At 44.9% G+C, this 24921-nt stretch overlaps 1 protein-coding gene across 6 annotated transcripts in view; it reads left to right on the top strand.

The window, feature by feature from the left end:
• Window positions 1-12019: 12019 nt before the first annotated feature.
• LOC127052490 (cryptochrome-1-like) overlaps window positions 12020-24921 on the top strand; it is a 45386-nt gene continuing 32484 nt past the window's right edge. For 5 of the 6 annotated variants that reach the window (XR_007774758.1, XM_050956228.1, XM_050956227.1 and 2 more), the window contains exons 1-5: window positions 12020-12083; window positions 14695-15127; window positions 16648-16764; window positions 21310-21460; window positions 24679-24819. Coding sequence is in view for 5 of the 6 variants with exons in the window: in XM_050956228.1 (XP_050812185.1) it covers window positions 14706-15127; window positions 16648-16764; window positions 21310-21460; window positions 24679-24819 (831 nt within the window). In the remaining variant the exon portion in view is untranslated. The remainder of the gene's footprint in view (window positions 12084-14694; window positions 15128-16647; window positions 16765-21309; window positions 21461-24678; window positions 24820-24921) is intronic. The other variant, XM_050956229.1, reaches the window with a different exon arrangement.

Below are 24921 nucleotides of genomic sequence, written 5' to 3' on the forward strand. Positions count from 1 at the left end.
AAGGTTTTATATATCTATTTAAATCTTGTGATTTGGGGGCTTTACTTGTGATTTTTTGCATGCTCAGGGTTAGTCACACTGTACAGTAGCTGGCTGTGGTCAATGTGTAAGGTCAGTTTGTGCCAGACAGGTTACAAGGGGTCATAGACCTAGCAAAAATAAGGTTTAAAATCAGTCTGGGTTGCTGAGGGGTGCATTTCAAGCATTGTCTTTCCAAAGCTGTTGCTCCTTGATTATGATAGATCTCCACAAACTTTATTCAGACCACTTTAAGAACTGTTTGAGGTGAATCCTTGCTTCCTCTCCCCTCCCCACAAAGGCCTTGGCTGCACACCTACTTAGACTATAAACTCTGTGGGGCAGGGACTGACTTTTTGTTCTATGTTTATACTGTGGGGTCCTGGTCCCTGATTGGGGCTCCTAGGCCCTACTGCAATACAAATAATAATAATATATCACTCTCTCATAGTAGCATCTGGGCTACAGATTTATAACCTGATCATCCCATAAATACGTAGTGACTGAGTTATAACTGGAGGAAGATGGGGCTTTAGTCTCTCTTTACATGATGGCAACAATAGACCAAGTTCAGCTATCTGGCGCCCTTGCTTATCAGACACCAAAGAAATCCATTAAAGAAAAATGCTTTCATATTATCCCCATCTCTGGATATTTGTAAGTTTCAGCCTAGTAAATGCTTGTACCAGACTCCAGAGGCCTCAACCTGGGCTTTGTGGTTCCTTTGTAAACTGATTCCTTAAAAATTCAGGTACAATTTCAATTAACGATTGAATTCCTGAACTGTTTCTGGACAAAGAGAGGCTGCAGCCTATAAAACAGCCCTAACAGAGACAAACAAACATTTATTTAACCCATTTCCTTATTATTTAGACAGCACCATACACGATCATGGTATTTTATAAAACATATGAACAAAGCTCCATGTATTCTGTGATGCTGCGATATCAGCTTCAGTCGTTGTCACGGAACCATGCTCCAGAAAATCAGCTTTTGTTTTAAAAATTAAATTTCTAGCTCTTACATTTGGGAAAATAATCTCAAAACATGACCTATGTGTAAGGGCTTGCCTACGTTGGAGTTATGCCATAATAGCTATTCCCAAATAACTATTCCTAAATAGTTCCTTGTGCAGACGCTCTTACTCTGCACTAAGAGTGTCTTGTTCTCAATTAGTTTAATGCAGTGGATTAAGATAATTTGGACTAAAACATGCTTATTCCAGAATAAGAGTGTCCACGTGAGTTAATTGGGAATAGATAATCCTCTTTTAATTCATACCCTATTTTATTCCAGATTAATTTTCATGTGTAGACAAACCCTGGCCTACATAATGCCCATTTGAATCTGTAAAGAACCTCTAACAATGGCTCTAAGACAGAGATGGATAAACTAGCTAACCTACAGCCCCTTCACTGCTATCCCCTCTCCCCTGCAGCTACGCTGCTGTGCAGGGAGCACTCTGACCCACCGCTCCTTCCAATAAGCCAGTCCTGCCGCTCTTAGTGGCATGGTAACGGGGCAGGGAGCGGGGGTATTGGATAAGGGGTAGGAGGTCCTGTGGGGCAGTCAGGGGACAGGGAGCAGTTGGATAGGAGGTGGGGTCCCGGGTAGTGGTCAGGGACAAAGAGTGGTTGGATGGGGTGGAGGTTCTGGTTGGGGGACGGTCAGGGGATGGGTAATAGCGGTGTTGGATAGGCGTGGGAGTCCTGGGGGGCCTGTCAGGGGGCGGGGGTGTGGATAGGGGTCAGGGCAGTCAGAGATAGTGAGTAGGGGGATTGGATAGGGGGCGGGGTCCTGGGAGGGGGCAGTCAGGGGACAAGGAGCAGGGGGTGGGGTTGGATGGGTGGGGGGTTCTGAGGGGGGCAGTCAGGGAGCAGAAAGTGGGAGGGATCGGATGGGGGCTGGGGCCAGACTGTTTGGGGAGGCACAGCCTTCCCTACCTGGCCCTCCATACCGTTTCATAACCCCGATGTGGCCCTTAGGCCAAAAAGTTTGCCCACCCCTGCTCTAAGAGATGTAAACTGCCCCAGCCATCTCACTTTTGGCCTGTGGACTCCTAGACTCTGCAGATGCAGAATCTTGCATTTTTCCAAGATACCACAGAAATCCGCATTTTTCTGCTGCTAGATGCTGAGCTTTTTGTTTTGTCTCCCAACCCTGCTGGGACCTGCCTGCAGTTGCCTCTTGCTCTCCAACTTTTCTCACAAGAGGGAGGTCATTGTCATTGGATTACATGTTTTCAGTGAGGAGGGGCAGGAATGAGACAGGGAACAAGGGCTAGAGTTCAGCTAGGGAGTGTGGGGAGTCTAAAATGAAGGCTGGGCCGCTAGGCAGCCCAGAGACCAGAGCAGTAGCCAAGGCAAGGGGAGCCGAGAAGATTAATTGCTTATACTGACTACAAGTTCCCCCCTTTCCTAGTTCACATGGGGTGAAGGAAGGAAATTCTAAGCCAAGCCACTCAGACAACATTGTAACTGCTGAATTCCGTAGGGCAGTGTCAAATGAAGAACACAACAAAATCAATCTATCATTGAAACTAAACATTCAAGAATTGTAATTCAGGGACCGTTTTCAGCTCAAGCTGCTGCTGTTGGATGACTGGGGATGGGGTATTTCCTGGGTATACGATGAATTATTATAACAGCCGCCACCTTGTGTGATACCAAGGAATGAAAAGAGGACCTCCAGAGCACAAAGCATGCATTATAATAGGCTAAGATAGAGAACCAGGATAGCTACCTAAGCTCTCTAATATATCCGCTGTGGCTTGAGTATAGATAAGGTCACATAATACATTGTTTAGTAGGTTCGATTAACATTGCTGCAGAGTTAGGGAGCCCTTGCAATTGAATTTAGGGGGCCTAGCCACAGAATTTGGTCCTAGTGCATCCTGAAGTAGACAGGGCCCTGTACACAATTCCTTTGTATTCTGAAGCAATCCGCATGCAATGGTGCCTGCTATCTGTGTTTTCTCTGGTGCAGGAAGGTGGGAATTCTGTAGTTAATTCAGACAAATTCAAAAATTGTTTTCTTTACTGCATTAAACATGAAAAAAGAATATGAATATAGTATCCCATTGTTTATTTTGATATTACATATGAGGGTTTGTCTACATAGCAGGTGGGAGGTGTAATTCCCAGCTCAGGTAGATGTACACGCACTAGTTCTGTTCAACTAGCTCCTAAAAATAGCTGTGTGGTTGCAGAGGTTTAGGCTAGCTGCCCATGTGCAATCTCACCTGCCACTCTATGTATGGACTCAGGCAGCTAGCCCAGGCTGCTGCGGCCACACTGCTGTTTTTAGGTGCTAGTTCAAGCAGAGCTAGCGTGTGTATGTCTACCCAAGCTGGGAATTACACCTCCTTCCTGCTGGGTAGACATACTCCAATTGATTTGAAGGTGCCCCTGCTATTATATGTAAAACTAGCCACACTCAGATACTTTCCCCAGTGATATATAAACAAAAAAAGAAATCCTGTTTAAATGACTGGTTAAAAATTACGTAAGTGCAGCATTTATTCAACCCAGCCCAGAGCCCTTCAATAAGTGTGGTGCACTGTGGCCTTTATCTATGTTTCATGCAATGGTGTTGCTTTTTCCCTGAGGCAATGTGGTATCAGGAAACAAGTGTGATGATGATAAACTGGGTTCCACTGTATGAAATTCAAGGATCAAAGCATTGCAAAGTGATATCTATATACATATGTATGGAGGACCAGTGTTTATCTGAAGGTGAATTATTTGCAAAAAAGTGTACTGTGCATTTCAAACTCACAGGAGTCAGTCTAAAGTGAATCTGTTCTACCACCACATTCAAATTAACTTTAGGACTAAGTCCTGAGGCAAAACACTAGATATTGAAGTGTATGGTTCAAACCTGCACTGGCAAGCAGGACTGGTCTAGTGTCTCTCCATCTTTTATAATTCATTTAGGTTTTTGTAGGTGGCATCCCATCCATGCATCCAAACTTCTTTAGCTTGCTATAGCCAACAAGATCACAGCACAAGGTGCCATGGCAGCAGATGGAGAAAAGCCATTAAGTTACAAACAGCACATCCTATCACTTGTACACAACAGACAACACCTCAAAAAGATCCCTTTCAGATGCCAAAGGAAAGGGGTAGTCTTTAATGGCTGTTAAAAATGCCATCTTCAATCTGCTGCTGGCTAGAAGACTGCACCCCATCCTGTAAAGCGCTGACCTGGCCATTATATTTTACGTTTTCACACTCTCTTGGTTGGACTACTGCAGCTCACTCTAGCTAGGAATGAGCACCTCAACATTATAAAAAGCATTAATTGGTCCAGAATGCAGCAGCCCACCTCCATACTGTCATTGGTTGCTGAGAGTACATCATCCTGGCACTCTGCTCACTATGCTGCAGTGTTATGGGGAGCCGGTTCACATTCCACCTCTGCACAATTTTTTTAAAAAACTCTTTATTTAGGAAGTTTGAACAGGTTTATAAATCTTTGCCATGTAAATATCAGAGACAAAACAATAATTATTACAACAGTGAGCTTTTCGAGAAACATTATTACCACTTACAAAGCTAATCTTAAGCCTCACTTCTTCAGCCAAAGCTTTTCCACAGCCATAAAGTGATGTTGAAAATAGGTTAGCTGATAGGTTTTCTCTCTACAAATACACTTTCTGAGTCTATCACAGAAAGTGTAATAAGAAACTGGCAGCTGCAGACAGGGCCACCCGGTGGAGGGTGGGGGGCAAGTGGGGCAATTTGCCCCAGGCCCCCTAAAAAATAGTATTCTACAGTGTTGCAATTTATTTTTATGGAAGGGGGCCCCAAAATTGCTTTGCCCCAGGCCCCCTGTATCCTCTGGGCTGCCCTGGCTGCAGATCATTTTCTTGGTGTCAAGAGACCCAAATGATATCTTTTCCCACAGTAGGACAGTGTTTGGAGCTGTAATAATCTATCATTGGTTCTTAGCCTATTTACCATTGTGGGCTGCATCCAATACTACCTGTATGGCCCTGAGGATGATGTCTTATGGGCTGCAGCTCTGTGCTGATTGGGCCACAAGTGGCCTGCAGGCTGCGAACCACTGACTGGAGAGAGATTTCTTTGGTTGTGTCAGAAGGCATGGAGCTCCCTAGCCAATAACTGCTCGACCGCCTTTTAGTCTTGTGTGTCCTATATGAGCTTTGAACATGTTGATTATATCTGAGTATAGAATAATAGCATTTGAAAATAATGAACAAGGCAATATGTGGCTATTAGGAAATTTATTATAAAATAGATTTATCCATTTTTCAGTAATTTCTCTTTGAAAAAAATGAGACAAAAAAAGCACTATCATGACTGAACTATTAAATAACTCAAACCCACTCACCAGAGGATGTGAGCACCTCATTGTAAGACAATTTGACTTCTTTATTGCTCATGCTGCCAGCCCCAGTATCAACTCAACTCTTTAATGCATTTGGGAGAAACATCTTAAAATTCACCAACATACATAAAAAATATACTAGCTGTTATAGAGGAAATGAGGCTGCATTTCCTTTTGCTTGTGGATTCTGCCCTGAGGTCCTAAAATGACCTATTGTAACCTGACTGTTTAAAGCTTACTAAAGGTTCCTCCCTCTGCTTGTATAAGTCACATGAAATTGTATAATCTCAATTGCAGCCTTTGCCAGCATTGCTGGAGTGACCTAAATTCTGTCTGATGACCCCATTCTTCAAATTATTGTTATATAAGGAAGCTGGTGCCACACAGGAGAGATCCTCAGGAAGGAGCCAGGGCTGACCCTAGCAAATCACTTGAAGATCCCCAGAAAGGAGACAGCAGCTGATTCTGGGAAGGGCTCAAGGATCACCAAGGAGGTAAATAACATGAAACATGCTTAACAAGGCTGCAAGCAAACCAGGAAAAGACAGTCTCTCTCACTGGGCCAAACTCGTGGCCATAGAGTATTTGCAGTGTTTTTAGGGGGAACCCTGCTCCCATCCAGTCTGCTTCAAAATCCAATATAGCAATAATGATGTTACTGTGACCCTTATTGCACAGGAAAGGGCAGAGTCCTTCATAAGAGACCCCTCCCTGTCCCTGCCCAATCCCCCTCTGGAGTGAACCCCATGTGAGCCAATCTCTGCTCCACCCACCACCAAGTCCTGTGGGACAGTACTACAGGCCCCTGGCCATGTCCCCAGGCCTGCTACCCCTACATACCCCAGCCATCCAATGCATTTTGTGAGAACCATAAACTTATTAGGGGATTCTAGTTTGACTTTTAATCTAATAGGTTGGTATCCAGTTTAGGCCCTTAAAGGTTCTGGACCCATGTTGCTTATTGAAAGCAATCAGTACCAGTTTCTTTTTTATAAATTGTATTAAAACTCTTAAATTAAGATTTAAAAAACAAGAAAAAACTATCACTGGAGCTAAGCCATCATTATTAGTACTAAACAAATAACTCCATCAAATCAACAAGTTGCATCTCAATATTGGATTGGACTTGTATCAACAGATTAATAAAAATAACAATGGGGGATATACCAATCTCCTAGAACTGGAAGGGACCTTGAAAGGGCATTGAGTCCCATCCCCTGCCTTCACTAGCAGGACAAAGTACTGATTTTTACCCCAGATCCCTAACTGGCCTCCTCAAGGATTGAACTTACAACCCTGGGTTTAGCAGGCCAATGCTCAAACCACTGAGCTATCCCTCTCCCCCACTGAAGTAAGTTCCTAAGTAGGTAGCTGTGTTTGGTTATTGATTGTACTAAAGAATTTTAACAAAGTCAATCAAATCTATAATTTGAATCAAGCAGCCTAATACTGAAACCAGATCATCATATGATCGTCAGAGCCAATTATAAAGCATCCTTCTTATGGTTTGTCTACATAGGGAAATTACACCGGTGTAAAACAAGATGTGAATTAAAAGTGCTGTAGTTACACCAATAGAGCTCTGAATGTGGACATTAACTCCAATATAAGAGTTCTTTCTTCTGTTTAGCTTGTTATTTTGGCAGAGGTTAAAGCTAAACCAAAATAGTCATTCTTAAACCGGAATAAGTGTCCACATGGGGAGTTCTATCGGTATAACTACAGCACACTGAATTCACACCTTACCATATACCGGTATAACTCACCCATGTAGGCAAACCCTAACCCTTTTGTGATGGGATATACAAACCCCACACTGGGATGGAAGCAGTTAAAGGACAGTACTGGGACCAGCTAGCCTGTTAAACTTGCAGAGAATGCGCGAACTGAAGAAAAGGTTGAAAAGGGAGCAACCATAGCTCAGAAGGCTGGAAAAGAGCACAGAGCTACCCTAAAGGCTTCTGCCAAAAGGGGATAGAGATGCCTTGTCATAAACAGATAGCTAAGGGTTAATGTCTCTTTCACCTGGAAAGGGGTAACAAAAAACACCTGACCAGAGGACCAATCAGGAAACAAGACTTTTGCAAATCTGGGAAGAAATGTCATGACATTTCTTCCCAGATTTGAAAAAGTCTTGTTTCCTGATTGGTCCTCTGGTCAGGTGTTTTTTGTTACCCCTTTCCAGGTGAAAGAGACATTAACCCTTAGCTATCTGTTTATGACACGCCTCCCTGAAGTACCAGGACTGAACTGTGAGCCTGCTCGGGGGTGATGGTTTGGTTTCCCTTTCCCCTATCTGGGACCAGAAACAGAGAGAAGCAGTGGTAGGAAGTGACCCAGGGAGGGTAACTCAGAGGGTCCTGTGACATTCTGTATCTCAGGGGAACAACTTGCACCCCCATGTTCATCCTTATATGATTGTGTGGTATCCAATGCAAAGTTTGTCATGTTGGGTGTCTTCGGAAGGTTCATGATGCACTGAGCAGTGTTGTTACAGTAATGTTATTGGTTGTAATTTCATGTATATAGTTATAAGGCTGAAAATGTGTCCTCATGGCTTAAAAAAAGCCAGGCAAAACTCTCCAGGAACAGAGGGGCAGTTCATACCTTATCAGAGCATGTATGGGACAAACCCAGCCCAGCCTACCAGGAACAAAGGACGCTGGCCTAAGCAGCAAGAAAGTGAGTCACCCCACCTTCCCTTGGTCAGTCAGGGACTACGATGAGGTAATGCTCACCTGACTCTGAAGGGGGAGGGCAAAGCCAAGAGGGAAGAAAGAACATGATTAAAGGGAGAGATGTTGGCCATGCTCTTCCTCTCTCTTCCACCTCCATCTACAGACATCACCACCAAGCGACTGAAGTGCTGATCAAAGGGGAGAGGCTGTCTGAAGGGCAACCAGCCCGCCTGTGGGGAGAAGCATCTAAGTTTGTAAGGACATTGAAAGTGTTAAGATCAGCTTAGAACGTGTTTCGCTTTTATTTGACCAAATCCAACTTGTTGTGCTTTGACTTATAATCATTTAAAATATATCTTTTGTAGTTAATAAATATTTGTTTATTCTACCTGAAGCATTTGGTTTGAAGTGTGTCAGAGACTCCCCTTGGGATAACAAGCCTGGTACATCTCAATTTCTTTGTTAAAATGACAAACTCATATCAGCTAGAAGTGTCTAGCAGGTATAACGTGACACTGCAAGACAAAGGTTCCTAGGGTTGTGTCCGGGACTGGAGATACTGGCTAGTGTCATTCGGTTGCACAATCTAAGCAGTTTACATGCCAGAGGCTGTGTGTGAACAGCCCAGGAGTAGGGGGTTCTCACAGCACAGCAGGGTAAGGCTGGATCCCAGAGTCAAGGATTGGAGTGACCCAGCAGCTCACCGGTCCAGATAACACCAGGGAATGTCACAGTCTCCCCTGGAAGTCTAATGCTGCTGACTCTCCTAAGGCCCTGGGTCAGAGCCCGGTGAAGTGGGTGGGCCTGGGCTCCGCTACCACTGCCCCATGACTGAGTGGATGCTAATCACTAGGCATTCCAGACCACTAGGCTTTACATCTTTCCATTCCCTCCTCCTCTGAGAACTATTATACTGGATACTCAAGATAAGCAAAAACCTATCAACTCTCATTTATCAGATGTTACAGGTAAAAACCTGGTGAAATGTGCTATATAAGAGCTAAGTAGTATTATGCTCAAGACTTCTGAACACAGAACACTCTCTAATTAGTGCCTTTATGAGACAATATTTAGGGTCGTTTAAACCTGGGGAACTTTTCTTACTAGTACCTCCCTTGTGTGGGATTTATGAGTGCCTCCAAACCCATGCATGCCTACAGCCACACTTTCAGAGCCTGACAATAAAGAAATTAAAAGGCTGGGATGTCTCGCAGCTAACAGAAACTTAAACATAAGAATGGCCAGACTGGGTCAGACAAATGGTCCATCTAGCCCAGTATTCTATCTTCTGACAATGGCTTGGGCCAGATGCTTCAGACAGAATGAACAGGTTAATTTTTTAGTGATCCGCCCCGTCATCCAGTCCCAGTTTCTGGCAGTCAGAGGTTCAGGGATACCCAGAGCATGGGGTTGCATCCCTGCCCATCTTGGCTAATAGCCACTGATGGGCCTATCCTCCACGAACATATCTAATTATTTTTTGAACTCACTTATACTTTTGGCCTTCATGACATTCCTGGCAACGAGTTCCACAGGTTGACTGTGCATTGTGTGAAGTACTTCCTTTTGTTTGCTTCAAACCTGCTGCCTATTAATTTCATTGGGTGACCTCTAGGTTCTTGTGTTATGTGAAGGGGTAAACAACACTTCCCCATTCACTTTCTCCAAACCATTCATGATTTTATAGACGTCTATCATATCCCAGCTTAGTCATCTCTTTTCCAAGGTGAACAGTCCTATTCTTATTAATCTGCCCTCATACAGAAGCTGTTCCATAACCCTAATAATTTATGTTGCCCTTTTCTGTACTTCTTCCAATTCTAACACGTCTTTTTTGAGATGGGATGATCAGAATGGCACATAGTATTCAAGGTGTGGGCATACCCTGGATTTATAGAGGGGCATTTACAGACTTATTATCTATCCTTTTGCTAATGGTTAGCTTTTTTGTTAGCTTGTTAGCTTTTTTTGACTACTGCTGCACATTGAGCAGATGTTTTCAGAGAACTATCCATAATGACTCCAAAATCTATCTTTAGTGGGAGCAGCTAATTTAAACTGATGGTGGATTTGCATGCTATTCATCTCCTGCAGCCTCCAGAAGCCTTGTAGAATAGGAGTTGGAACTACAGACAAGGAGCCAGACAGTGATGGCTCAGAACTTGTCTCTAGCAGACCTTCAGATGCAGAGAGATTGGATCAAAGTTTGGAATGTCCTGTTTGCTGATTTAGAGACTTCCTCTCCATAAGATGATCAGTCTTGGAGATTCTGGAACATCACTCTGCCCTCAGATGACTTGTTGACCTGAAAGGAGAGGCTTCTCAGCCTTACCCTTGATTTGCCAGTTTGCTTGCTCCACCTTGCAGCAATTTCCTCCAAGGTCTTTGCATAAGTCAGGTGCAAGGCTTGTCTTCGAGCCACAGAGTTGAGTTCAATTGAGTTTGAATTATATCTTCATGAGCAAGTGTCAACCAGTTGAAGTCCTGCTTAAGCTAGCAAATTTAAAAATATTCACTATTTGCCATATCATAGAGGCTATTGGTCTGTGACTTCCCTCGCCTGCCAAAAATTTATTTATATAATCCAGATACTTTTGAGGAAACTGGCTTGACCTCAACTGGGTAAAATGTCTTAAGAGAAACGTGTCACCAATTCATGGAAAATTCAGTATAAAACCCCTATAAAAATAACTAATGGGAAAAACCCCAAGGGTATGTCCACACTGCAGTAAAACACTCGTGGTTGGCTTGGGTCAGCTGACTCGGGCTCATGAGGCTCAGACTATGGGGCTGAAAATTGCAGTGCAGATGTTGGGGCTTGGGTTGGAGCCTGAGACCCCACGAAGAGAGACAACAAAGCCAAGGGCTCCAACATTCATTCATTCACCAGCAAAATAATATTAAATACAGAACTTATTATAGATTTCAGCACCTCCACTGTGAATCTGAACCTAGGAATGTTCTTATTCCTCTTGCAAACAAGGAATTCTAGTAACCTTCCTCTTTTGGAACTGGGCTGTGGGTCAGGCAGCTTAACTTCTGAAATCTAAATCTTGATAAAGAAAGGTTAGGACTCATCAAAATGAAACCCACTGACAATATAAAATTATAAGTGTTGTGTAAGGTCTCCTTGGCCCATGTGGACTTTTCTTCTCTTATTTTCTATCTGTCTTTAAAACTGGAAAAAGCCTGTGCTGATCTCGGTGTCACTCCCTGCTTCCCGGCCCCCCACCATGCCCCCTCAACCATCAAACGCCCAGGAGCTGATTCCCACCCTCAGACTCCATGGCCCCACCCCAGTTCTTACCTCCCCCAGACCCAGGATCATCAGCCACCATGGAATTGTCCTAACGAACTCCATCAGCCTCCCTGCATCCTGCCCCCCGCCCCCGGGATTCCCTCATAGCTCCCCGGGATTCTCCCATAGCTCCCCCGAACCCATCCCTGGGATTCTCCCATTACTCCACTGAACCCCTCCCTGGGATTCTCCCATAGCTCCCCCCGGGATTCTCCCATAGCTCCCCCGAACCCCTCCCCGGGATTCTCCCATAGCTCCCCCGAACCCGTCCCTGGGATTCTCCCATTACTCCACCGAACCCCTCCCCGGGATTCTCCCATAGCTCCCCCAATCCCCTCCCCGGGATTCTCCCATAGCTCCCCCCGGGATTCCCTCATAGCTCCCCCGATCCCCTCCCCGCGATTCTCCCATAGCTCCCCAGGATTCTCCCATAGCTCCCCCCGGGGTTCTCCCATAGCTCCCCCGATCCCCTCCCCGCGATTCTCCCATAGCTCCCCCCGGGATTCTCCCATAGCTCCCCCGATCCCCTCCCCGCGATTCTCCCATAGCTCCCCAACACAGACACACCCACATTCCCTCATAGCTCCCCCACCCGCACGGGATTCCCATCGCCCCTGTCACGCCCAGGCCCGTCGGGCAGCTCAGAGCGCAGCGGCCTCCCAGGGGCGGTCCCCGCCGGCGAAAGCAGGAAGCGAGGTCGGCTCTGGTAGAGACGCCGGGGCAGCGGAGCGAGGAAGGTAACAATCCCCCTACCCCTGGAGAACAATGGGCTCTCCCTCCCCTCCCCGTGAGAGTGGGACATTCCGACCCCCCCCCCGCCCTTCCAGGGAGACACGTGGGCGACTCCGCTCTACCACGCCTCTCCGCAAAACAGCTGGGAACCTCTGTTCAGTGACAGTGGGATAGTGCTCATGCCTGTCCTCAGCAGTGGGGGGCTCATCGCCCCAGGGGTGGCAATGAGGTCCCCTGCTCCCTCCAAAGCAGTGTGATCCCCCGGGGAGGCAATGGGGCTTCCTGCCCGGCCCCCCCCCAAGTAGTGAGAACCCCTCAGGGGTGGCAATGGAGCCTCCTGCCCTTCCCCCCCCAGCAGTGAAATCCCCCCAGGGGTGGCAGTGGGGCCTCTTGCCCTGCCTCCCCCGCCCCCAAGCAGTGAGATGGCTCTGAGCACAGGACCAATAGTACTGGACACTGCCAATACAGAAAAGACACATGATCCCTCCTCCCCCTGTGTCTTACACATGAACACACATGCACAAACACACATACAAACACCAAGTATCAGGGCATCATCCACAAAAACAACAAGGAGTCTGGTGGCACCTTAAAGACTAACATTTATTTGGGCATAAGCTTTCATGGGTAAAAAAAACCTCACTTCTTCAGATGCATGGAGTGAAAATGACAGATACAGGCATTATATAATGACACATGAAGAGAAGGGAGTTGCCTCACAAGTGGAGAACCAGTGTTGACAGGGCTAATTTGATCAGGGTGGATGTGATCCATTCCCAATAATAGATGAGGAGGTGTCAATTCCAGGAGAGGCAAAGCTGCTTTTGTAATGAGCCAGCCACCCCCAGTCCCTATTCAAGCCCAAATTAATGGTGTTAAATTTGCAAATGAATTTTAGTTCTGCTGTTTCTCTCTGAAGTCTGTTTCTGAAGTTTTTTTGTTCAAGAATACTTACTTTTAAATCTCTTATAGAATGTCCAGGGAGATTAAATTGTTCTGCTACTGGCTTTTGTATGCTACCATTCCTGATGTCTGATTTGTGTCCATTTATTCTTTTATGTAGGAACTGTCCGGTTTGGCCAATGTACATGGCAAAGGGGCATTGCTGGCACATCATGGCATATATAACATTAGTAAATGTGCAGGTGAATGAGCCCTTGATGGTGTGGCTGATGTGGTTGGGTCCTCTGATGGTGTCGCTAGAGTAGATATGGGGACAGAGTAGGCAACGAGGTTTGCTATGGGGATTGGTTCCTGGGTTAGTGTTTCTGTGGTGTGGTGTGTAGTTGCTGGTGAGTATTTGCTTCAGGTTGGGAGGTTGTAAGCGGGGACTGGCCTGCCTCCCAAGGTCTGTGAAAGACCAGGAACCCCTGGCTCTTTCCCCTCTCTGGATAGTGGAGCAGGAGCCTCCCTTAAGTGGTAGTTATAGAGGGGTCCTCAAAGCTTCCCCTCCCCCAGCTGTGATATGAGGATCCTACCAACACCTATCCCAATACTGAAATCCTCTGCTTCTGCTCCCCACAGTGAGGGTGGGACAGCCCCTCCTCCCTTGGAAGTGAAAATCCCGCTCCAAGAGTGGCATCCTCCTGAATGTGCCCTGAGTATGCATTCCTAGCCCTGCCACTGGCTTGCTGAGTGACCTTTGGCAAATCACTTTCCGCCTCTGTGCCTCGTTTTCCCTTTTGTAAAATGGGGAGAACGATATAAAGTGATTTGAGATCTACAGATAAAAAGTGCTAGATAAGAACTAGCTATTAATTTTGAAATGAAAAGCTGAAATTTTCCATGGAATGATTCTGGCAAAATGTGTTTTGATAAGTGTCAAAATATCAGTTCCAACAGGATCAAGCCATTTCATTTTGATTTGTTTTGTTTAGGATTTTATATTAAAACACTAAATATAATATATATGCATAATATTAATTATATATAATTATGTTTAATGTTTTATATTATATTAAAAGTCTAAAAGAGATGAATCTAAAGGAAACATTTTGACTTTTCTCCATACAATAATTTCATCCAAGTTGACATGTGTCCACAGAATGTTTCAGTTTCAACAAAACTGCATTTTTCGAAGGGAATTTGCCCTATCAAAAAGTTTGGACCAGATCTAGTTATTAGTATTGCTGAAGGTTGGGCTCTATGCCAGAGTGGAGGGGGAAGATGGGAAAGAGTTTAGTCTGATTTTGATTCTCTGCTGATTTGTAATGAAGGGAGATATGCTGCTTTGGGGGAGACCGGTGCATTTTATGAGTGGGAAAGTGCATAGTCAGAAATAGGAGGGGAGGAACGTGTGTTGGGGGTTCATTACATCTGTAAGAACAAATGTGCCTATCTGATGCTCTGTTCCAGATGTTTGATATTATTTTTGTTGTAACACTTCCCCAAAAACCTTGCTGTCTCAGCTATGCCCGTGTTGTGAGGTGTCATATCTTCTAGAGCCCGCCCAGTCTAATTGAGGAAAGCTTCTGGCAGTGCTAATGAGCTGCGTGTATCAATCAGTTCTTTTACAGTGCTGTCAACTGCTCAAAGTTCCATTTTAGCTGTTAATGGGCTTCCCTCTTTAATTGGGATTTGGAAATCCCTCCACTTCAGGAATTCCCTCTTTTACAGATCTCAAGTAAATGCCCAACATGCCTCACCGGACCATTCATCTCTTCCGGAAGGGACTTCGGCTCCATGACAACCCAACTCTGCTGGCTGCACTGGAGTCCTCAGAGGTTGTGTATCCAGTCTACATTCTGGATAGAAAGTCCCTGATGTCTGAAATGAATATGGGAACTCTACGCTGGCACTTCCTGCTGCAGTCCCTCGAGGATCTGCAGAGGAACCTAACTAAACTGGGCTCTTGCTTACTGGTTATTCAAGGAGAATATGAGTTGGTTCTTCGAGACCATATTAAAAAGTGGAACATTACCCAGGTGACTCTAGATGCTGAGATTGAACCATTTTACAAAGAGATGGAGAGGACCATACAAGTTCTGGGTGGAGAGATGGGATTTGATGTGCTTTCCTTGAGGGGGCACACGCTTTATGACATCAGACGGTACGTAACTGCCACAAGGCAATTTCTCAATGATCTTTTGTTTATGTTTAGTTTTAACAAATATCAGTGGGAAATGCCTAGTGATTCTGATTCTTTTAGATTCTAATATTTGAGCTTTTAGAGCGTTGAGCTTCCTGGGATGAATGTAACATTGTGTGCCAGTCAGTAAGAACCAGAGGAGGGAATGCACATGAATTGGAATTGAAATTAGAATTAGGGCTGTGATTTGGTATGCTAGTTATAATGTTTTATTAATATGTACCCTTTGGCCATTGGATTTGGTTCAAGCCTTCATATAATCTACTCTTTAAAAAACAAAATCCAAATCGGCAGGGAAGGATGCAATTATATTTTTTTTACCCATTTCATCTGATTATATCAGTGTTTATTTTCAAGCACTAGCGGTTTTCTAATCAGCTTAACGTTTTGCCCATGAAAGAAATTAAAATGCAAACACTACCAATCAGATACTGTTTGTGGTTTATTCAAAACTGAATGGCTGCAGATATTGGAGATTCATTATAAATTTGGAGATCAAACAGTGTTTTGCATTATTAATTAATAAACTGCTGATCCTGTAGACACTTGCGCATGTGAGCAAATCTGTCTATATGGAGCGCCTTGTTGAATTCAAAGGCGTATTTGCATGCATAAATTTATTCATATGGATAAGCATTTACAGGATTGGGGCCTCAGTAATTGATTGCTGGACAGAAGTGACTGCAAAGGAGGGCACCATCAACATTTTAATTTCTCTTGTCTGCATATTTTGTTGATTGATAGTAGATAGGTTAATTGAATTGTTTTTGGCTGGAGGATTAAATTTATGATTGCTCGTGATTGCTATGGAGAGATGGAAATCTGTTAAGTTCTGAAAATACATCTTGTTCCCCATGGAGAGAATTCCCTGTGGCAACAGAGAGGCCAGTTTTAGTCACTGCCACTCCATCTGGGTGCTGGGCTCTGCCTCCACAAAGCAAATTGCATGACTGAGGCCTTGAGTTGTCACTATCTTCCATAATAAAGCTGATTTCTCCTCTACTCCTCCATACACCACATCCCACAAAAAGAGTTGTGTGGCCTTTGGTTCTTGCAGGTCTCATCTGTGGCCAGGAGAATGCCTTTTTGTTTTACATTTTTTGCTAGTGCAAAGATTTTAAGTGGATTTAAAAATAAAAAACATTTTGGAAACCAACATGGCTCTAATCCATTGAAATTAATAAAAACAGAGTCTTTCCAATGCTATTCATAGTCTGTTTAAAAAATTGTAAAACTTGCAACCCTGCAAGTGGATTGGTCCAAGTGGACCTGGACACTTGCACAGAATTCCATTGAAGTCAGTGGGGCTTTGCATGAATGCACTAGACTGTGACATCTGTACCGGGAACCTCATAACAGGGATGTTCCATCTCTATGCTATAGCTAATTTATTCATCAGCTCTGCCGGCATGACTGACACCTGCCACTTCCATTTTCTGCATGCTTTATATTCATACTACAAGTGGTCTTGTCTTGTTCAGGATTTTGGACATGAATGGTGGGACTCCCCCCTTGACATACAAAAGATTTCTTCATATCCTCTCTGTACTCGGGGACCCTGACATGCCTGTACGAAACCTTACAACTGAGGATTTTCAGTAAGTAATTTTCATACAGCAAAAATAGACAATCCAGTAAAGAGCTCTTTCTCTCTTATTATCACAAGGGAAGGATTTGGCCAGTTTAAATGACACTATTAGATGATATATTGCATTATTTGAACATGTAATTAAATAATGGGTTGTATGTATAAAGAATGTGCAAATGTGACTAAGAGGGCTAAAATAATAATACTTAATATTAAATTATTATTATTATTTATTATTTATTGCATAGCACCTAGGAGACCAAGTTATGGACCGGTTCCCCATTGTGCTAGGCACTGGGAAAACACAGAACAAAAAGACAGTAACACTTGGATGTATAAGCAAGGGAATATCGATGGCATTACCTCAGTATGTGACATTGGTGAGACCATTATAGGGATACTGTGTCCACTTCTGGTGTCCATACTTTAAAAAGAACGTTGAAATAATTGAAGGGGTTCAGGGAAGAGCTACAAGCGTAATCTGAGGTCTGGAAAACCTGCATTATAGTGAACCGTTAATGAAGCACAATCTATTTAGTTCATCCAAGAGAAGATGGTGACTTGATCATGGTCTATAAACATCTACATCAGGAGATGGTTTCTAATAGCAGAACACTTTTTAATTTAACAGACAGAAGCATGACATGAGTCAATGGCTGGAAGTTGAAGCTAAACGTAATGAGATAGATTTTTACAAGTGAAGATAATTAACCTCTGGAAAAACTCTATTCTGTATAAGTCTTATATCATGCTTCTCAGCATAGTATCTGAGCACCATCCCACAGTGCATGAAGCAGTGACAAACATCCATCATGTGTTGCTTGGTTTCTGATTCTCTCCCCAGGGGAAAAGCATATGCAGTGGAATACCTTGTTGAATAGATATTTAAAAAAAATACATGTTGCTTTGTGCTTGTTAGAGAAGGCAGGGTCTCTTGGAGTGGAAGGTGATATGGTTTGTGATGGTCCTCAGTTCCTGGGGAAGTTCATTCCACTGTCTCAGTCTGACCTCAAAGAAAGTTCTGTCTCCTTCACAAACAAGCTTTACCCTTATAGTAGAAAGTTCCACTGGACCAGAGAAGTGGATTTGTTGACCACAGTCTACACATCCTGGAGTTTTAGGTTCTTTTCGATACTGTGGGCCATGCCATGGAGTGCCTCGAAGATAAGGACTGAGACCTTGAACTTGATTCAACATTCTGTGGCAAGCTAGTGTAGGGAACAGAGGATGGGTGTCATATATTCCAGGTAGCCTGTGATGGTGAGGAGATGCATAGCAGTATTCTGGACTAGTTCTGTCTTTTAAGTGCTGAAACTCATGCCCAGGTGTGTTGCATTGCTGTAGTCCAACTGAGAAGTGACAAGGGCTTGAATAACAAGCTAGGTTATCGGCCACCAGGATGGGATGGAGTCTCCTAATCAATCAGTCAGGCTAGAAAGCATCACTTGTGAATGCTGCTGTCTGAGAGCCTAGCATCACCAAGGAGTCCAAGAGTACTTCTAATTGTGAACTGAATTGACCAACTCTGTGTGTGAACCTTCAACCAAATTCTTCAAAATGCCCTGCCAACCAGTGTCGCCTCTGTCTTGCTCGGGTTCGGCTTCCGCCAGCTGTACTTCATCTATGAGCTGATCTCATCCAAGCACTGGGCCATCTTGATGGTAGTGGTGTGGTCATATGTGGTGATGGACAGATAGAGCTGTGTGTCATTTTCATATTGCTGGCAACTGAGTCCATGTTTTCTGACCAGTTTACGTAGTGGCTGCATGTCAGTGTGGTAAAGACCTGGAGAGAGAATTGATACTTGTTGCATTCTACATTTGAGAGGTCTAATAGTGGAGGTTTAGTTTTCCATCACTTCTTGTTGGGTGCATCCCTCCAGGAAGGACTGAAACCATTTTAGTGTACTACCTTGTTTCCCTGCCATAGGGTGACCAGATGTCCCGATTTTATAGGGACTGTCCCGATTTTTGGGTCTTTTCCTTATGTAGGCTCCTATTACTCCCCCATGCCTCGTCCCAATTTTTCAGATTTGCTGTCCGGTCACCCTACCCTGCACCTCTCTCAGGTGAGACAGCGGTGCCCAGTGGTTGACAGTGCTGAATGCTGCAGAGAGGGCCAGGAGGATGAAAATGAACAGTTGTCCTTCATCAATTGACATAAGGAGATCATCTATCTGTGCCACTAAAGCATTTTTTTCGGTCCCCTCTCTGGGCCTGAATCCAGATTCTGCCAGGTCTAGATTATTGGATTCAGTTAGATGAGCTTGTAGTTGGCATTTAGCTAACTTTTCTGTGAGCTTGCTTAGGAATGGGAAGTTTGACACTAGGTGGTAGTTGGCTTGAGCTGATGTAACTAGAGTGGGTTTCTTCAGTGTTGGTCTGTTGTGTGTTTTCAGGAGGAAGGGAATGACTAACTAAGGGAGGTGGTGGAATCTCCATCACTTGAAATCTTTGGATTCCTCTTTCTAAAAGATACACTGTAGCTAACCCAGAAATCATAGGTTTAATTCAGGAATCACTTGGTGAAATTCTGGGGCCTGGGTTTTGCCAGAGTTTCTGCTATATAGTCGTAGTGGTCCCTTTGGTATTTAAAATCTATTCATGTAATGGACAAGGGGCCAGAGTTAAGGTTACACAGGCATTTATTTCAGCAGACCTTGCTAGTGCAGTAGACTAAATTACATTTTTTGTGTGTGTGTGTGTGTGTGTGTGTGTGTGTGTGTGTGTGTGTGTGTGTGTGTGTTTTCTCTCATGCACACAGGTATTACTGAAGGAAGCTAAGTCAAGGAGATACGTTTTTTATTTTGTTCTGAAAGCAGTGAAGTTAGTGATCCAGAGGGAAGTTGCACCAGGGCAGGAAAGACGATGTAGTAGATAGAGCATTGGACTGGAATTTCAGACACTTGGGTGCCATTCCCATCTCAGCCACAGACTTTCTGTGTAACCGCAAGCCAGTCACTTAATCTACCCTGTGCTTGAGCTCCCATCTGTAACATGGCCCTCACAGGGGTGTTGTGAGGATAGAATTAATTGTTTATGGTGAGAGCCCCCAGATATACTTAGTCCTGCCATGAGTGTAGGGGACTGGACTAGATGACTTTTTAAGATCCCTTTTAGTTCTATGATTCTGTGATTACAGTGGTGAGAGCCATGTGAGTAGATAGACAGACTGGGTTAGACTTTTCCTTATTTTTTTAATTCTTGGTTACCCTTTTAAATACATGATGAAATATAAAGAGGCTCATGCTTGCATAGTGCTGTGCTCCATGAAGGGCTCATGTTACACCAGTGCTCTGAGATCTGCACTGCCTTCCAGTTCATTTCCAGCTGTCACTGAAATGTGGCTGCATCCATGTTTCAGGGGGAGTAAAAAGGCTTTTTGTAACATAACTCTCTTTTTGATGTGGGTGCTTGACTCAGGGCCCCCGACTGACCCTCTTCTTTTCCTTCCTATTTGAAGGGAGACATCCCCACCCTGGTGCGCATCCATCATCGGAGGGAGTGGGGCCAGCTCCAGCAGCAGAAATGTGGGATTGCTCAAAGGGCCACAGCTGTGGGATACCAGGAGCACCCTGAAGGACAGGAGCAGAGGGGAACCTCCTGCTGGATTAGCAAGGGACAGATGGGGAAGACAGTTGAAAGGAGTGACTTTGCCCCCTGCTCCTGATAAAACCTATCACAGCCCAGGGAAGCTCATCTCCAGAGGTGGGAGAGACAGTAAGGGGGTGGAGCAGGAGCAGGGGGCTTAGAACCTGTCCGAAGATGCTACAAGCCTGAGGATGGAGGGGAGGAGGCTCTCCCTCCCCGCTCCCTAGACTAGGAGGAGACTGCTGAGGAGGAGGGGCCGGAAGGAAAGCACATTGGCCCTCCCTGCCACAAACACAGCAGGCTGGGAGTGAGACAATGTGCCGTGCAAGGGCTGTGCTGCAGGGAGCTCAGCAGGCCAGTTGCTGGACCCAGACCTGAGCGCTGCTCTCCTGTCTCCCTCAGTCTGCATCCTATAGGGCTGAGAACTGCCTCTCTGCACTCCCGTCCCAGTGGCAATGATCTGTGCATGTCCCAATCCTTGCCACCACCACAGGTTGGGGTGAGCACATCCCGTGCTCAGACACATCCTATTGCTCACCCTGGCCTTCCCGGATCCAGTGTCACCCTGTTACTGTCTAGTGTCATACCACAGTGGGTCTCCCTGTGTCCTTGCTTGGACTCATTCATCATGGAAGAGTCTGCTCAGAGGTGCAGCCACAGGAGGTGAGGGAGGCATGTCCCCCGACTTTTCACTATGCTGCTGCTGTCTCCTTTAGTGGCTGCAGGAGAGGCTCATTCCGCGTCCTGATCACAACTCTCTGCTAACGTTTTTCAAGGAGGCTGCAGACGAGGACCTCTGACTACATTACCCCTCTTGCTCTGGCTTATTGCTCTGGCGGCATTGCCCTGTACCATGATTAAAGAGGAGACAGGAGCCATCTCCTTGGCACACTGGATGGGAAGTGCTCTTCCTCCCTCCTCTTCATCACGTTCTCTCTTTGAAAGAAGCCTCTCTTTTAAATTAGGAGATGTAAGCCTGTCCCTGAGCTGCACCTGGCTGAATGTTACAGGGTGCCCCTTCCTGAGGATTTGGAAATCTCCCGAGACAGCCAGTCCCCGTGGAGAGGGGGAGAAACTGAAGGACTGCAGCGACTAGAGCAACACTTGAAAAATCAGGTGAGTCTCGCTTTTGATGTACCTGTTCCTTTTCCTCTTGCTCTGGATGCTTGCTAATAGCCCCATACTGACCCAAGTTATTATGGCCCTTAACCCTGCTGCAGATGGCTGGGTCTGATCCCAGCAGGCAGAGAGGCTGGCCATAAAGGATCACTCAGCACCAAAGCACCTTGCTTCATCCCAGCTCTTGGCTCCTGGCAGGGCTGACATCCCTGGGCTGGCATAGGTGTCTCCAAGCAAACAACTCATGTCCTCTGGCATTTGAGAAGCCACCTACCAGGCTAAGTAGAAAAGATCTGTAGTTTGGTACAGTTACACCCAAGTGGACCCTCTTATACATTCAGAATACTCCTCTGACAAGACCTGTCAGCTTTTTTGGGGAACCTGAACTTTTGGGGGCCCATAGAGTAGAAGCAACCTGGTCTCTGGCCTCACACAGAAGGTTGATGTATTTGGAGAACTAAGTATTCCAGATGGGGCTTCCTTTGCCTTTGCTGCTTGATTTAACAATGGCCACTCTACCTCGGATGTCGTTGTTGCCTTTGGATTGTGGTGCACAGAGAAGCTTGGGGGGAATGAGCTGGGGCAGTAGCTGGAATGCAGTGTCTTTATACCGGTCCCTTTTGATGCAGGTCAGTTTAGGAGATGCATTTATAAACTAGGGTGGTATGGCTCTTCATGTGCCATGAACCCTAAGCAAGGTTTCATGGGGCCTGCTGCAAGCTAGCCCCGTGTTCTGTGAGAATGACTCAGGGGCTCTGTAATACTGCAGCGTGACAAACAGGAAATTCTGCTGCAGCTTCAGGGAAATTCAAAACTGGAGGGTTGTTCCTGAAAGAAATGCGAAAGTATACAGTGCAAGCAACCAGGTCTCCCTTGAGTTATTTATTGTTATATTAAATTCAGCTTATTTCATACCTTCTCCAGACTGTCAGTTTAAGGTGCCCCAGGATTGTGTGTTGAGAACACATGATTGCATTGCAGCAGTTGTCATGGGGAAAACTGGAGACTGTTGGTAGCTGGGTAGGAGGCAGTAGGGGTTTTTGGTCCTTGAGGAGCCAGGCGGGCTCTTTAGGATTGTAGGAAAAGCTCATTAGCTGGCCATTTTTGCTTGAATAAAAGCATCAGCAAAATAGTTGATAATGTTATTAATGATCAAAATTAGTTTTCTGAGTTAACACCCAATTGACAAATGGGACAGTTCACCGCTCTCTTAGAGCAATTATCCTAGACTATGCAATTTTTCCACTTATCCCATTGTTCCTGGAATCTCTGCCTTAGTTTGTTTTCAGTTCAAGTTTGCTTTGCAACTGTAAGGGCCAGATTATATATAAATGGAGGTTTAGAGTCTAGAGCACAGTCTGCAGCCAGGTTCCATAGCCACAAGTGTGACACTTCCTGGGGCTACCCCGGGTTGTGAGGCAACTTGCTACCACTTGCCCTTAGCATGAGGACATCTTGTCTGTGCCTGCCGGGGGTCAGCTCCCCAACTCCACTAGCCACAGGCAGTACAAGCACTGCCCTCTAGGCCTACTGTCTCTCTACACTCTATAGGATAACCACAGGCACACTCCAACCCCCAAGCCCTGTGAGCATCTCCCTGGAGGGTTCAGCCCCCTTTCCACTGAACACGCACTGCATTCACAGATTCACTGCTCCCAAAGGAACCGTACCCTCCTGCTTACCAAAAATGCCTCAGATCACAGCTCCCCTTAACACACAGCCCTTAGACAGGTTTATAGTGAAAACAAGAAAAAGTTTATTTAACCCAAAATAGAGATTTGAGAAGTAGCAAGTAAAAGTATTGGAAAAAAATGGTTACACATAAAATACGATCATAACACATATCATAGACAAGAGCCTAGACTTAAATTAACAAGATGCTTTCCTATCCAACGAAGTTTAGCTCACCCAAAGTCCCTGTGTCGTTTTCCAGCCAGGTTGGCCGTGACCCTCCTTTCATAGGACAGAACACACTGACAGTTCATCTCCTTGGAGGAAGGGGGGAGCATGTCTCTAAACCCCCAACAACCCATCATCTTTATTTATAAACAAGATTCCCTCCCCTTCCCACCCCCAGTTGTTTCTTCCTATGTGCTCCTTTCTTGTTGACTTTACAGTCTCCTGATTAGCATTCAGCTCAGACTGTAGATGGGCCTCCATTGTGTAGCAGAACATATACAATGCACACATGACCACCCAGAGAGAGATAAGGGTCTCTTTCCTTCTGCCTAACAGAAGCATGTTTGTCACCTTCTCGTGACTTGTCTTAACTCATGAAGATGAGCCTGGGAGCGTAAATTCCTAACTGTATTAGACACTAAAAATCACGGACTCAGTAGAGATACTGGTTTTATGTCTCACAACAACAATCTGTAACCCACTAGCCCTCCTTTGTCCTATGCCTGCAGCAGTGTTAATTTCCCACTTCATCTTGAATAGGCTCTTGTAACATCTGTAAAGTCCTTATGCTTAACAATCTGTCCCACCTTGTATTTAGCTGTGACACTCAGATTGCCTTTTTAGATCTGAAGATGAGCTCTGTGGAGTCTGAAAGCTTGTCTCTCTCACCAACAGAAGTTAGTCCAATAAAAGATATTCCCTCAATATTCCCTCAGTCTCTCTAATACCGTGGGACCAGCATGGCTACAACAAAACTGCAAACAATTAGCAATATATTCATTTTGAAATGATTCTGATGACCAGTGGGCTACTGGCTCTCAGTAGAGACCTCACATGCCACCTACTAGTGCAAACAAACCGTTGTGTTTGGTTACATAGGCTTGTCTCATAGGTATCAAATGGGTTCTTGTAACAGGCTGTAAAGCCTCATCCTCTTGGCAGGTGATGATCCTGCTGGAAAGTGGCTTTTGCTGATTCACAATTGCAGGGGGGAAATTTCCCTACTAGCTATAAGAAAAGTGGGAGTGGCTTTCCCTGGGAGATTTAGAGTGTGGGCTGAGCGCTGCTCAAGGAGGAACCCCAGATCATTCAAGTCTAAGGAAAAGACTTGGGTTACATTTTGTATTTCATTTTGATTTGAGTTCTTTTCACACATAATGCCCACCTCCAGGAAGGGGCACAACTTGTGTGGCCTGTGTTTGGAGTATAGTGGGGAAGCCATCTGCCCACAGCTCTTTTCTGTTTCATTAACAGGACATACGTTGTGGTGTTCTGCCTAAAATTGGTTCTTTTTTTTTCTTTTTCTTTTTTTTTAGGGCTGGATAGCAAATTTTACTAAACCAAAAACAATTCCAAATTCTCTGCTTCCAAGTACTACAGGACTGAGTCCCTATTTCAGCTTGGGTTGTTTGTCAGTTCGGAGTTTTTTTTATAGACTATCAAACATTTATGCTCAGGTAAGAAAATGCAGTGTGCAAATCAAGCCAACACAATGGTTATCTAACAGTTTCCTAAAGCCAACTAGTCTCCTTCTCAGCAACAGTTGTATTAATAGTGCA

Source organism: Gopherus flavomarginatus, chromosome 5 (assembly GCF_025201925.1).
Source record: "Gopherus flavomarginatus isolate rGopFla2 chromosome 5, rGopFla2.mat.asm, whole genome shotgun sequence".
Taxonomy (NCBI): domain Eukaryota; kingdom Metazoa; phylum Chordata; order Testudines; family Testudinidae; genus Gopherus; species Gopherus flavomarginatus.